This window comes from Pteronotus mesoamericanus, unplaced genomic scaffold (assembly GCF_021234165.1).
Source record: "Pteronotus mesoamericanus isolate MK-2021 breed Mesoamerican mustached bat unplaced genomic scaffold, CSHL_Meso_final scaffold_507, whole genome shotgun sequence".
In the NCBI taxonomy this organism is placed as follows: Eukaryota; Metazoa; Chordata; class Mammalia; order Chiroptera; family Mormoopidae; genus Pteronotus; species Pteronotus mesoamericanus.
The window spans coordinates 5,502,049-5,517,515 of record NW_026555319.1 but is presented as its reverse complement, the minus strand read 5'-3'; the positions used below and the strand labels follow the sequence as shown (position 1 = coordinate 5,517,515).

At 46.6% G+C, this 15,467-nt stretch overlaps 1 protein-coding gene across 8 annotated transcripts in view; it reads left to right on the top strand.

The window, feature by feature from the left end:
* Positions 1-15,467, top strand: part of HECTD4 (HECT domain E3 ubiquitin protein ligase 4) — a 151,730-nt gene that overhangs the window by 110,418 nt on the left and 25,845 nt on the right. For all 8 annotated transcript variants that reach the window (XM_054593995.1, XM_054593993.1, XM_054593994.1 and 5 more), the window contains 8 exons: positions 2,456-2,619; positions 3,269-3,506; positions 4,286-4,422; positions 4,857-4,983; positions 8,546-8,683; positions 9,280-9,416; positions 11,052-11,212; positions 15,123-15,304. In XM_054593995.1, coding sequence (XP_054449970.1) covers positions 2,456-2,619; positions 3,269-3,506; positions 4,286-4,422; positions 4,857-4,983; positions 8,546-8,683; positions 9,280-9,416; positions 11,052-11,212; positions 15,123-15,304 — 1,284 coding nt within the window. The remainder of the gene's footprint in view (positions 1-2,455; positions 2,620-3,268; positions 3,507-4,285; positions 4,423-4,856; positions 4,984-8,545; positions 8,684-9,279; positions 9,417-11,051; positions 11,213-15,122; positions 15,305-15,467) is intronic.

Genomic DNA, 15,467 nt, shown 5'->3' with positions numbered 1-15,467 from the left:
CTAAGTAGGTGAAACTTAAATAAACTTAGCAACTAGAAAGAGGCAATTTGTCTTTTTTTTTTAAAGATTTTATTTATTTATTTTTAGAGAGAGGGGAGGGGAGGGAGAAAGAGAAACTACCATGTGAGAGAGAAACATCGACTGGTTGGTGGCCTCTTGTGTGTGCCCCACTGGGGACCAAACCTGCCACCCAGGCATGTGCCCTGACTGGGGATCGAACCAGTGAACTTTAGCTTTGTGAGATGATGTCCAACCAACTGAGCCACACCATTAAGGGCCAGCCGTTTGTGTTTTACTGAAAACCAAATGCTTGTCATTGTTTAGTGAAAACCAGACCTGTCACTTTGTGAGGCTGTGATCATTTAGAGCTTCATTTGGTACCTTAGGAGTCACATTTACTTTCATTCCTCCACCAATAGAAAATTCTGATAGTTTGCTTCTCTATGAAGTTTGGTCTTTCATCAGCTTGTTATTGACAAAGAGATAAATAGCTTCAAAGAAAAGGGAACTCTACCACTAGCCATGAGACAGTTGTGAAATGCAGTATGCATGAAGCGTAGATATGTGCTGCCGGCTTTGCTCTTGATAGCCTGAACATCTGGTCCAGCTTCGACACGTATCCTGCCCAGATGTTCCGGTCACATAAATAATCAGTTCAATAAAAAAAAACAGTGTTTTTCCCCCCTCCTTCTGTTTGGCCTCCATGTAAGTAACTTGATCTGTGTAACAGATGAATTAGGATCAGTCCTGCCTGCTCCAGCAGTAGCAAAACACAGGCATTCTCCTCCCAATATTAGAGGCAGCCAAACATGTGGGCTACTTATTTTCAGACAGGACACCTTAGCATCATCTCTGATAAAACTGAGCCAGTTACATGTGGTAGAGGATCATGAATACTTAGGGAATACCAAGTCACTCCATTCAACAGATACTCTCGGGAACCTCTCTGGGCGTCATTTTGCCATCATTTATCCTTGAGGGAATTCCGTATTAAATTGCACTTTTCGGAGGGGTACTGTTTTCACTTATGGTTGAGTTATGGCTGGGAAGTAATTTCCTGGCAGTTATTTCTCTTACTTTATGGGGCAGAACTGTGGCATCACAGCTAAGTACCTGCCGAAGTGCTTGAAGCACAAGGAGGGGTGGGGAGCGCAAGGGAACCACCTAGGCAGTGTTTTTCATGGTTTGTTACTATCATTTGTTTGCTCTGATCACAGTTTGGTTTTTTAAAAAATTTTGGACTGACCTCAGGCACACACATGCCACCCTCTTCTTAGAGAATGTGTTTGTGTGGGAGTCGGGTACTCATGTGATTTTTACAACCTCTGTGCCAATACTTCTGGGGTCTGTTCATTAGCAGATACTCACTGAGCACCCCTCACGTGCTGAGCAGCCTCCTCCCCTTGGGGGTGCCATGGTGAGCTGTGAACCTCCCCGGCCACGGGGCAGCCAGGCCCAGTGGCATCTAAGACACACCAGACTCTGTGATGAAAGACGTAATTGTAGAACTTTAAGCATTTATTGGAGAGTTTACAACAATAGATTAATTATAAAGCTACATGTGCTAGCAATTTCTCTGGAGCAGCCAACATCAGAGTGCTGATGTAGTGGACACACTCCTCTTGTGTTCCTAAGGTCTGTCCCAGTATCCAGTCGCCTCATGAGAAAGCAACAAGCCTTCTATTACCTTAGCTTCTTGTAAAAAGGCCTTAAATACATATAAGTAAGGGGACATAGTGTGCTTTAGTGGTATCCCTTTTAGGGTACATTGTGGGTTAAGGCTTAACTTACATTTTTAAGAACATTCCTAAGTCTTCTACAAATTTATTGGGAAAATACTTACCTTTTTACCTTATACCATTAGTAATCTTCTGTGTGTCAAAGAAAAAAAATGTTCCTCTATTTAAAAAATTATACCCAACCCTGGCTGGTGTGGCTCAGTAGATTGAGCACCAGCCTGCAAACCAAATCGTAGGTTTGATTCCCAGTCAGGGCATATGCCTGAGTGCAGGCCAGGTCCCCAGTAAGGGGTGTGTGGGATGCAACCAATCAATGTTTCCCTTTCTTTCTCCTTCCCTTCCCCTCTCCCTAAGAGTAAATAAATAAAAATCTTAAAAAATATATCATACCCAGTGTTTTCCCTATTTGTCTTGGCTGCCAGGAAAATAAAGGCTAAATTTAATGTGTAATTATAACTAACAACTCAGACATGAGGCATTTTTCTTTTTCTAAACCTTTTCTTTTTAAAATTGTTTTCTTCTAGTGTAACTTTATATTTATTTAAATAACAATACATTACCCCATGTCTTTTTCAGATGTAATTAATGGCACAAATAAATAAGAACAAAGATAGTCAAAATGAGGTGTGGCCTCATCACACTAGTTGCAATTTGGAAGTTTACTTAATAGTAAGAGGGGAAAAAAAGGTGCATTTCCTTCCTGTTTTCTGCCATAGGTGACGTAGCAGGAATTGGCTGGGAGAGAACCGAGGGGACTCCGCCACCTCCAGGGCAGCCAGCCAAGGGCCGGGTATACTTCACGTACTGCGGCCAGCGCCTCACACCGTATCTCGAGGACGTCTCTGGTGGGATGTGGCCTGTGGTTCACATTCAGAAAAAGGTAGGTTCTCTTATCGGGACGGAAAACAAATTCTCCTCAGTAAATTGGGTGATGCTCAGCCACATTGGAAGGGGGGAAATCTATTGATACTTTACTGAGTCCACCAATTCAAATGGTAGTCTCATCCGGAAACTCCCTCACAGACGTGTCCAGACAAACTGTCTAGTCTGGCACCCCATGACCAGCTGGACAAGCTGACACATAAAACTAATCAACGCTGTGTGTTTGAAAATCATAGACTTTATGAAAACAAGTACCAAGCACATTTGATCGTGTCCTCATTACCAAGGAAATGATACCTGAGCCAGGTCTGGCATAGTCTCTGGTCTTAACTAGGCCAGACTGGAGGAAAGGAAGTTCCAGGTGAAGGGAACAGCATGTACAGTGGCATCAAGCAAAAAGGAACAGAGCTGGAAACATGAAAGCTCATTGAGTAGCAAAGAGCATGAGAGTGCGATGTGAGTGGCTTGTGCAGCGCCCTGGGTGCCGACGTACACTGTTACACGGGCCCCTTGGCCTGGTGTCATGTTCTGCCCCATAGCTGGGGCCCTTCTTATGGTTTGACATTTAGTGAAGGTCACCTCAGGATGCTGAAAATAAAGAAATAAGCCTAAGTCCTTTCAAACCCTTTATCTGCTCTCCTTTCCAGAACACCAAGACTCGGGCTAACTTTGGCTCCCGCCCGTTCGCTTATGCTGAAGGGCAGGCCCACCGCAACGCTGCCGACCTGTGCACTGACCTGGCAGAGGAGATCAGCGCTAACTTCGAGGCCCTGCCCTTCGCCATGGCATCTGACAGTGACAACGATGCCGGCACCAGCATCGCGTCAGACCCGGGCACTCACGGGCCACCCTGCCGGATTGCGGCCGTGGCCACCGCCCAGCAACGTAAGCTGCCTCCTCCCAGGTCCCCACTGCATCCTGGAATGCGAATGCTGTTAGTTCCAGGAGTCCATTTAACTTGGGCTCGCTAGGTGCTCGTGGGGAATGGAATAACTGGCCCAGTGAAAGGAAATGGGGAGCAGAAGGAAGCAAGGCAGACTGGCAAGCACATCTGCCACATATAGGAAGCCTGTCACTACTCAGGGCCACGTGGAATGTGGCCATGTGAAAGTGCAAGCCTGAAAGATTGTCAGTTTTTTGTAAGAGATTACAATCCCAGTATTTTATATAAAATTTCCTCATTTTAAAATGTTAATCACTCCTTTGAATTGTTTAAAATGGAGGTCATCGAAGAATAATAAAATGCCAATTGTGGAATCTAGGTGGTGGGTATATAAGTGTACACTAAAAAGTCTTCTATTATTTGAAAAATTTCATAATCAAAATCAATAAAACTGAACTTTCCAAACCAAAGATGTCTGCAAGCCGCATTGGGCCCTTGGGGTACTGGTTTGCGAACTGTCTTAAGTATCTGTTTAATTCTTATGATGAAGAACTTTCCAGCTTCTTCTCTAAGTTTAATTATAGCCATAAAACCTGTTGTAGGATTCAGGGTAATTATAAATAATTAGTTATTCCTTGGCTCTGCATTTAAGAATCCCTCTAAGTATTAAGAGTCTTTCTGTTGTGTAAATTAAGAGAATCCGGCTTGTCCAAGGTGAGAAGTTTATGATGTTTCCAGCCTGCTCTTGCGTAGAACTCCCTGTCATTGTGCTTTGTTACAGAATACGACAGTGACACTTCCTGTCACTACAAAGTAGAGCTCAGCTATGAGAATTTCATCACCTCCGGCCCAGACCCCCACCCACCTCCCATTGCAGATGATGAAAGCGATGACGATGACGATGACGACATCCCACAGGTAAGAGACCCACAGCGTCCACTTAGCTCCCTGGTGCCCGGAACAAGCCATGAGGAATAATATTGATCTGAGTGCACAAGGCTGGAATTGTTACACTTTGAATAATGACACTGGGTTTCAGCAGTGACTCTGGAGTGTTTGTTTTTTTAAACTACACATCAGTAGCAGTACCTGTCGGGCCCTTTTGCCCAATACAATCCAGATGCTGGAGCAATGAAGTACTTTGATAGTAATTCTGTAGTAAAGTTGGCTTTAGAGGGAAGGAAGAGACCGCCCCAGTCTGGTGTTGCCTCCCGGCAGCTGAGGTACATCTAGTGTGGCCCTCACGGTGCGTTTGTGTTAGAGGCATGCGAGGGGCGAGAGCTGGCAGTTAGGGCAGGACTGATGCCTGCACGAGGCCTTCTCTCTCTGATCACGAGTTTGCCTTCTTCCAGGAGGACCACTACGCCCTGCTGGTGAAGGCGTGGGAGACCAAGGTTTTTCCTACTATCCGGAGACGCTTCCGCAATGAAGCAGAGCGGAAATCGGGCCTGGACCAGATAAAGGGCGCTTTACAACTAGGTCTGGTGCTTTGTGTTTTTCTAAGGAGCTCACTTCATGATTTGAAGAGATGTGTGTAGGGGACTCTCAGTATGCAACCCAGGAAAGGGGGCTCTTCTACATTTGGGCTGGACCTCACGGGGGCTTCTCCCTGTGCCTCTACTGAACTCTGTGGTCTTGGCTTTCATTGCCAGGTTTTTCTCTCCTTGTCCATTTAACTCAGTGTTTTTTGGTTGATGGGCTACTAAAATGAAGCTGGCGTGGTATACGAGGAAGCCACGTGGCCTGGTGGTTAATAGCTTGGGCTCTGAAGTCTCAGTGGTGCTGTTTACCAAACGTGTGACCTTGGGAAGGTTACTTAACCTTTCTGGACTTTCCTATCTTTAAAATGGAGTCAATAATGGTCGCTACCGCATATGTACATGAGAAGGAAATAAGTTAATGCAGATAAAGCTCCTAAAAAGAGTGCCTGGCACTTAGTAAGTATTCCGTTAATATAGTTCTAAGTATCACAGTGATTAATGATGATGAGATCTTTTTCTTCCACTGGCTCTGGTTCCCCTAGCAAAGAGTGATCTGGAGTTTGACCCCAGACAGTGGATCATTATTGAATCTTAAGTGCAGATGGTGCATTTCTGTGTTAAGGCTTTTCCTCACTTTGTGAAACACATGCTTTTTGAGATACAGAAGTGCCTTTTCCCGATAGGCACAGCTATCCTTCTGGTTGAGCATTGGTTTGGTTTTCTGTCATCATGGTGGCAGTCAGAGATGGTGTAAAAAGTTTAGTTATTGTCCCCGTGGTAGCAGTATTTTTCCTCTTTTAAATTCTGTCCTGAGACTAGGACCAAATAAAAAGAAAAGCCCCCAAAAGACTTTTATTTTTCTTGGCCAGCTTCTATGCTGAGTCCCTGATTTCCAGGGATAGATGAGAACTTCTTCTTTCTCATTGGTGCCAGGACTAATCAGAGACAGAGAGAGTGAGAGAGAGAGAGAGAGTGTGTGTATGTGTATATGTGTGTGTGTTCCATGCTTTCTATCCCCAAAGCTTAGACCTGTGACAGTGGAATGATCTTGTTTGTACTTAACCTGTGGGAATATTCATACCTCCTGTGACATAGTGTGAATGCTTCCTGCTCTTATCAGAGCTCTGTTTCAGCTGTGGACCCAAATTCCAGGGCAGATCATTTATAATCTCCTCTTCTCTCTTAGGAGTTTCAGGCAGAGGGAGCAACATTAGAAAGATCCTCGGGTGGGAGTGAACATGGGAGGGTGAGGGAGCAGCTGTAAAGCTGAGCCCCCGAAGCTGAAGAGGACAAGGTAAGGGAGGGGCAGCAGGAAATGAGCGGAGAGGGAGCAGGGAGCAGCATCGCCTTGGCAGGGACTTTGGATTTTATTCCGAGTAAAATGGGAAGCAGCTGGGGGGGGCGGGGTAAGCAAAGAAGCAATATAACCTGCTATAGCAGGTCCTACAGATAAAAAGATAATTTGTTATTCCTCCTCCATTCTCAGCATCTGAAAGATATGCCCTTTTTGTGTTATATTAGACCGCAGAACAGATCTGATCTTGTGTTCAGACGACTTCCACGTAATAAATGCAATGCCAAATTCCTTACTGCCAGCCTGGGAGCAGCGATGCTGGTCATTGGTTTTCCGAGCGAGGAAGGCCTTGCTTCAGTGGCATTCTTATGGTCATTCACGTATTCACTCATTTGTCCACATGCACAACATGTGCCTCCCGGTGCCAGGCCCTGTGCTAGGGAATAAGGAATCTTCTGTGAACACGACAGAGACGGTCCCTTCTTTAAGAGCTTATGTCGTGCTGGGCAGCAAGTAATGAACCAACAGACGGCACTGTTGCAAGGGCGGAGCCTGAAGCCACCGCACAAGTGCCAAGGGCAGCCCAGTCCAGTGGGGCGCCTCCGCCAGCACAATGTTGAAGCTGAGACCTATAGCTCATTCGGCAGCCACGGGGTTAAGTTTAGAGAAATGAAGCACTATTTGTCCAGGGAACCTGGTGCTTCTTACTGCTCTGGGAGGGAGTGAAAAGGGAGGAGAGAGACTTTACAGTATGTGTATGGAAAAGCTCTTACATATGACCATTGGCTGCTGTGCCTTTAATTCCACATGGGTTCCGCCTAAATTAGGATTTTTCTTTTTTTTTTTACCATTTGTTCCTGGGGCCATCCTGAACGTCTGTGGCCACGTGTGCCCTCTCCTCCCCTGCTCCCAGTTCAGAGGAGGGAAGGTAGACAGCACCGCGGAAAATGGGACCGTCTGAGGGCAGCTGCAGGACTACCTGGGCTGGACACCGGTGGCTCCTGGGTGGGCTGGTGGCTCGTGACTCACCCAGAAGCACCTACAGCCCCTGACAGGCATGCTTTTGGGATCCATGTGGCCGTGGCCAGTCAGCTGAACTATGTTAATTTACAAGTAAAACACTTATGCTCCGAATACAATATCCTTCAATAAAGCGGTGGCAAAAGCTGAAGGAGGACAGGGAGATGGTCGTGCTGCCCAGAGGGCCACCTCCATTACTGAAATCACCCCTGGGCTGTTCTTGTTTAATCTGGGCACTGTCCCCATTCCTGGTTCTTGCCGAGCAGATAGCAGAGCATTTTTTTCTCCTCATCTCTAGTCCTTTGGAAAATGGGGCAAAGGTTATTTTTCTGTAATCTACTATTAGGCCCCATTTCTTGTTTATTCTGTCTGACCTTTCTTTCTCTAAGCATCCCTCTCTAATTTCAGCCCCCTTCTACACTGTGCCTGGAAAACGGCCGTGCCTTTTCATTACAGCAAAGAAAGGGCTGCAAAGGGATGGTAGATGCGTGTGAGGGCGGTAAGCCTTGCTTAAAAGCAGATGCTGTCGGCACCCGCTCTCACCCGCAACCTCCCGAGCAGCGTGGAGCCGCGGCGGCCACAGCAGAGGGAGGTGTTGAGCCCCACCTCCCTGCCCTCCCCACAGCGCAGTTGTTCTCCGGGCTTTGCTCATTTGTTTCCTTGGTTTATGGAATAATAGCGGCTGTTGCTATTGAACATAACGATGCGTTCTCCCCCGGGGAGAGGGAACAGAGCAGACCTCAGTACTAGGCAGAAGTTATGTAGCTCTCTGTCTCTCTTCACTGAGCAACGTGTGTTTATTATAGTAAGAATCAAACTCAGTACACAAATGTATAAGGGGCGAAAAATACACATTACCCTCACTTTCTTCTTACTCCCTATTTGCCCTACAGTTTGTTCTTTTGACCTAACTAAAATGAAATGACTGCATAATAACGTATCATTTATAGCCACTCTGTATTGATGGCTATTTTATATTTATCAGCAATGCTGTACATACAGAGTGTTCTCTGCACACCCACACTTACGTTTCTGTGGGAGAGGCTGGGGAGGTTTGTGGAAGTAAGGCCTTGAGTACTTTAAACTTGATAGACATTGCATGCCGACTTCCCCAAGAAGCTACGTGTTCCTGCCCACAGCGTCTGCAAGGCTCTCGCACCTGCTGTCCCAGGTGTAAGCTGGTGTCATGGTTGGCCTGCAGATCATGTGCTGTTTGGGGAGTTACCGGTGCTGTTCTGTTTTTTAGGCATGGTGGATATTGCCCGACAGACAGTCGAATTCCTGTATGAGGAGAACGGTGGCATCCCAAGAGACCTTTACCTTCCCACCATTGAAGACATCAAAGACGAAGCAAACAAGTTCACAATTGATAAAGTTCGAAAAGGTTTCGCTTTCCCCCTTACTTCTCCTATGACACGTCCTGTGAAATGACGAGCTGAGTTTTCCTGAGCGTGGGCTTGAGCCGAGCAGCCGCTGGCTCTCCCGGGGTCACTCTCCTTACACTGAGTGACATGACCTCTTCCTGGCCCTCCCGTGTGAGGCCCCAAAGCTTCCTGGTGGGCACAACAGACACTTGTCTAGCCTCTGGTGGCCCCCCGCACACGCCCAGGGCTCACCAGCACGCACGGCGTGAACCAGGACAATGGCTCAGAGAGAGGAGTGGGGCGGGCGCAGGTTCCAGGTGGACCTCTCAGGCTTCGTCCTGGCTGCTGAGCTAATTAACTATTCATTTCTTTTTCGAGAAATGTTTATCCAAATTCTTTGTCCATTTTTAATTGGCTCTTTTGTCTTGTTGAATTTTGAAAGTTCTTATACCATTTTGTTGTATTGTCTTCCCGACTAAGTTGTGTTCCTTTTTGGTAATAACTAAACTGAGTGTATTGCTAAATGCTCTAGAGATATTTTAGACCCTAACATAGAGGGTGCCAAGATGATGGTGGTACTTACTCCTGAAAAAACTTCCCTCTCTGCCCTCCTCAGGTCTCACAGTAGTAACCCGCTCTCCGGACAGCAATAACGTCGCCAGCAGTACCGTTGGAACAGCTCTGCCAAAATTCGCCATCCGAGGGATGCTGAAAACCTTTGGGCTTCACGGAGTCGTCTTAGATGTGGATTCAGTGAGTGCGCAGCCTTTTCTATGTGTGAGACTTTCATATCCAGACTCCAAAGTACCTTAGAAAGTTATTATACAGGTGGAGTACTCTTCACATTAGGAGTGAAGAAGCCAGGCTGAGTGCTGTCATGCCGATGGCTTTCCTGAGATGAGCCCAGATCGGGGCTGATGGGTCATGAGCTCTGCACTCTCGGCGCGGTCAGCTCCTTCAGCCCTGCGTCTGCCATTCTCTTCTCTCAGCCATGTTCAAACGGTCCCTGCATTCTGTCTACCAAAGTTCCAAGGCAACATTCGCCCACTGTCCTTGATGAATGGATGATCTGTCGTTGTCATGATTGTTATAGGCACAAATCAAAGAAACAGTTTTGTGATTTTGATCACATCATCTCTCTGGGTCTCTCAGCCTCAATTTCCCTGTCTATAAAATGAGTGTAGGCTGCCATTTTCTTCTTCATTTTGCAGGGCCCCCTCAGGGCTCAGCAAGGATTTGGGGCAGGGGAAAAGGAACGGAGGAGAGTGCATGAGGGCCAAGCTGAAGCTTTCTTTTGAAAACGAGGCCCCGTTTGAAAGCCATGCCTCCATGACACTCCGGGGGCCCACACCTGCACTTCACACATTCCTCCTGCAGGAAAAGCTGATGAAATAGGGTGTAGTTTAAACCTAAGAGTCCCTGATAAAGAAGTGTCTGTCATGACATAGATAAGCTTTTGTGTCTAGATAGAGATGCATATAATGGTAGGTACTATTAACAATTTGAAATGGAAAGTTTTACATCTTCAACAGACTTCATTTGACCAGAGCTTAATTTAAATCATTCCACTTTTAACAGAGGCTCTTTACTGGGGGTTCACTAAGGTGAGCTTTCAAGTAGAAAATTCTATCATACTGCCTTCTGGAGCAAACTTCTTATTCTAATTTCAGAAAATATATAACAATATTTTTTGGCAATGGAAATGTATGAAAGTGAAAATAAGAAAAATAAGAAATTTTGTTAGAGTAGTACTTGTTATTTCTCAAGTAGTTTGATTCCCTTTGTTTTAATAATAACCCCGAAGCAAAAATTATGTTGGTGTTTGATTCCAGAATGCATGTACATAAGCTTACTTTTTATTTCCTTAGCAATAAAATAGAGCTATCAGACAGATTCCCTACTCTTACAAAATTAGTAACATCAAAGCAATGAACAGAAAATTTATCTGGCAACAGTGTGCATTGTCCTACTACTGGAATATAACACTGTTCTTTTTAAATTTCTAACTCATAATTACGTTGAAGTTCTTCTTTATTTTACCAGTAACAATTTGCGAATTGGTATGAAAAAACTAAACATACTATCAGTACAATTCTAACCAGAAATCTTTGAACTTTTAGATTTCAGTCAGTGCCATGCAACTAGCATTTAGTGCTATAAAACTTGTTATGTATATATTTTAACATTTTATAAACATAAATATAATATATAGTATATAATATATATTGTAAACTATATATAACTGTGTGTGTGTGTATATATATATACACACCCATATACATATATAAAAAATACATATACACATATATGTATGTATGTATATATTTTAAAACTGAGGGGGAAAGTCAGTGCAGAAAAACAAATGGACGTTGCCTTTTACTATTGCAGGTGAATGAACTGGTTCAGGTAGAAACCTACCTCCGGAGTGAAGGCGTGCTGGTCCGGTACTGGTACCCTATTGACATGCTGGAACGGCCCCCTGCAGGCTACCGGAGGACTGCCACCAACGGGCTGGTCACCCTGGACAACACCAACCTTCAAATTCACAGGTAAAATCGAGTCTCTTCCTGGTGGGTCACAGAAACCCACTTCAGCTGTTTTTCCATGTGTGCCAGTCACCGTTGACAAGAAAGCTTGCCCTGAAAGCCAGGAGTGAGGGAGAAGGCAGCTAGTGCAGGTAGCGGCGCAGCTGCAGGAGCTGGGAGGAAGCTCCGGGGGCTGTATCGGCACATCGCCGGGCCCGTGCCGGGGCACTCTGCTCTGAGTTGACGGGGGCTGAGGGGCGGCTGGAGATCTGCAGCTGTGGACGAGTTGTAAAGAGGAAAGCAAGTCAAGAAGAGGTAGCTACAAGGGTGTGCAGGCTGTGCGGGCAGCCAGCTCGTCTCTCTGATGCGCTGTGGAAGTGTTCCTCGAGTGCCTGCCTTGTGCCTAGTGATGGGCGGGGGCAGGGCGGGGGTCTCTAGTGGAACATGCGCCTGCTCTCAATGGGTTAAAACCTAAAGATCTGGCAAAATCCCCTTCATAAGCCACTTTTTATGCTATTCATCCTTTAGCATCACAGTTTCTCATACTGTCAGCTTCAAACCAACTTGATTACATCTCCAGCTTAGACCGACTGTCACCCCAGGTACATGGACCGAGTGCCCCCCCTGCCATCTCCACTCAGATAGTGCGTCACCCCCTTTGGATGGTCTGAGGTTCAGTTTGACAGGTTCACAAAACCAGAATAGGCTGCACTTGGCATTGGCTTCACTTAGACACAGAACAAGAAGCCTGTAGTGCCGCAGGGCAAGGTCACGGGTGTGATTTCAGCAGGAATTGTCATAGCTGTCCACACAGAAGTTCAGGCGCTGTTGCCTGACCACATCCACCCGAGGGACTACCCAGGTGTGAGGGATGGACAGTAGATACTGCTCATGTGGTGACTGAGCAGCCCCACGTCCCAAATAGAAGGCAGTATCTTTTGTGACAACTCCACAGGCACAAATTTTAGGCATTCCAACAGGAGTCCACACTCCGGAAAGCCGCGGAGCTCTGGCTTCCCACCAAGAAGGTCCTTTCCGTCCCCCGAGTCCAGGCGCAGCTTTCCATTCGGGAGTCATTTTGGCCACAAGCTGTGTACCTGGTAACATTGCTGATACTCTGCTTTTGCCAGATTTTCAGAAGAACAGAGCTGAAGACAAGTTAACCAAAGTCAATTCTTCGGTAGACGAGGGAAGGGTTTCGTTGACGCTTTACTCACATGTAATCTCATAGGCACTTAAACTAGCATGTGGAGTAGAATCTGGATTTTCCCCAAACTTCTCCTCCTCTGATCTTGCCGTGTCTCTAAGGGGCACCACAGGTCACCCTTCTCCTCCTCTGCCAGCAACACTTCTAGAACCCGTCCGCAGCTCTCCCTCCAGAACACACCCCCGGTCCCTCGGCTCATCTCCATTTCTGCCACCCCGCCCAGTCTAGGCCTCAGCTCGCTCTTGTCCCCACAACAGCCAGACTGATCTTTTCAAAGCATAAATCAGATCATTCACCTCTGCCCTCTGATTCAAACCTTCCCGTGACTTTCCATTTCCCTTGGTGCAGAATTCAAACCCGTCACCCGGCTCACGGAACCCTGTGTGAGCCCCGAAGCCCTGGCTGCGCAGCCTGGCCCCTTCAGCAGTGCCGGCCTCGAGCTGGCTTCCTCCCCCGCGTCTCTGCGTGCGCTGCTCCGTCCTGGAAGGCTTTGCCTGGACCTCTGCATGGCTGCCGCATTCCTGTCATTCAGATCTCAGTGAATATGTCACCTTTCCAAAAAGGCCTCACCTCACTCTCTCACCTAGTGTCAGCACACTGTCACACATTGTCATAGCACTGTATTTTACCTCTCTTCCAGGACCTGATCCTCTTGCTTGTTATTTTTAAAGTCTGTTTATTGTGTGTCTGCTCCCCCTAGAATGTAAGCTTCCTAAAAGCGAGACTTTGTCTAGTTCTTTGCTAGAGCCCCCAGTGCCTTATCTGGGCCCTGGCTCACATTGTTCATATGGAAAGTAAGACAATAATTAATAAATAATAATACAAGAATAAACTCTGTTCTGTATACTCACAACTATAAACCTACTTTTGCCCCACCATGTATTTGTTGAAAATAATCCCCAAACATGTGCTTGAATATCAACATGACGCTATTGAAAGCTTTACAGCTTTATTTAACAAGTCTTTCAGCTGAATTTTTAGCAAATGTCCCTGATAGAAGAAGCCTATAGGCTATTGACTAGCAACTAAGAGAAAAGGCAAGAAAGTGCTTTGTAGGGTTACAGTCAGACTACAGATGTAGGACGTTTATTCCCAATGTCACTGCGGTGATCTTGGTATTGGGAGAAATATGAAACATGCCATAGTTTTGTTTGATCACGACAGAGACTGGGTTTCTGGTCCTCAAATGGATTTTCATCAGAGGTGCTCCGTCCAACACGCTCCCGTGGGTTTGAGAGAGACCTTCATCAAACCAAGGGCTCATCAGCGATAGGCGGGGCAGGGCTTGCCCTGTCAACAGACACAGGGTCCCTCATGCCAGCCTTGTCCTGGCAACTTCAGCTGTGGGGAGTTGGGAAGGACTTGCTGCTTTTTTCTTTTTCTTTTCTTTTTTTCTTTTCTTTTTCTTTTTACTTTCAGGGCTTTCAGCTTTCCTCTTCGGATCGCATCAGCCTTGCTGCCCCGACCCCATGGGCTGGGCCCGTGCAGTCAGCGCGTGGGCTTCCGAGGAAGAAGGAGGCAGGCCAAGTTGGTGTCTTTTGGACTCCAGCACAAGAACATTTCAGATTGGCGGAGATGAGAAAGAAATCACCCAAAATGCAGCATATTTGCTGCTTTCTTTTTTATCTTTACTTCGTAGCTGTATGCACTCACCAGATGTTATGTGGTGGGTGGTTGTTTCTTTAATTGCCATCACTCCCAGTCTGATTCGTGGTAGACCAGCACTGAACTTGGTTCAGGTCATAAGCAATATCGATTGACCCCCTTGGCTCTGAGTGGGTTTTACCCCTAGACTTCATAGAAAGAGCAGGGCTGCTTCTAACTTCTCTGTTTAGTTGAAGTACTTAATACCAGGAGCACTCATAAAACACAGGGAACCTCCTCTATGCTTGGTATTAGCTAGATTAGATTCTTTACCAAGAGGAGCAATTCCGAATGGGACCTACTTAGTCACCAGTGAGCTATTATTCAAGGTGCATGCCAGTTACTTCATCAACTCATCACATTAAAAATGCCCATAGTGAATTTTTTTATAATAGCTTTATCGAGGTATGATTTACACACTCAAAGTAGACAAGACAGTGGCTCTTAGCCCCCTTATACAGCTCTGCGACCGCCACCACAGTCAGCCTCAGAGCATCTTAACCGCCCAAGAAGAAACCCCACACTCACTCGCGGTCGGTTTCCGTCCTCTTGTCCCCTATATCAACCACCAGTCTGCCTTCTGTTTCGTTAGGTTTGCTTAATTCTGGACAGTCTCTACGAATAGAATCATCCGTGTGTGGCCCTCATGTCTGGCTTCCCTTACGCAGCAGCATGTTTGCAAGGTTCATCCACGTTGTAACATGTGTCAGTGTTTCGTTCTTTTTATGGCTGCCTGACATTCCCTTGTACAGATACATTCTTATTCAACGGATGGACAGTTGGGTTGTTTCCACATTTTGTCTACTATGAATAACTATGAAAAACACTGCTGTGAACATACATGTATAAGTGTTTGTGTGAACATATTTTCATGACTTCTTTGGCAGTGATTTTTGAGTTGGGGAAAATCAAACATAACTAAATGTACTTTTTTGCCTAAATGCAAGTGACTAACTTGGAGGACCAGACCTGGGACCAGAAGAGAAGCCTGAGATGTGGTCCTTTCCCTCCAGAGGCCTGCAGCCATGTCCATGTGGGGCTGGGGCGCAGATGGTCAGGGATCTCCTGCCTTGTCTCTTGCAGGGAGCTGCTGCGGTGTGAGGCTGCGCTGGCCAGGCTGTACTGCCGCGTGGCGCTGCTCAACATCTTTGCGCCGAAGCTGCCACACTTGTTTACCCGCCTCTTCCACATCCCTGCTATCCGTGACATCACCCTGGAGCACCTGCAGCTGCTGTCCAATCAGCTCCTCGCTCCTCCCCTCCCAGGTAAAGCTGGGCTTTTGCAGCTGGCACCACGGAAGTCCTCACAGGGAGGGATAGCCCTGAGGGAGCCAGGCCCCAGGCGGGAGTAGGGCTTGGTGTGCTCGCTGTCCACGGAGGGGCCGGAAACGTGGACTCCAGCACCTTTAGACTAGTGCAGAGAACCGCA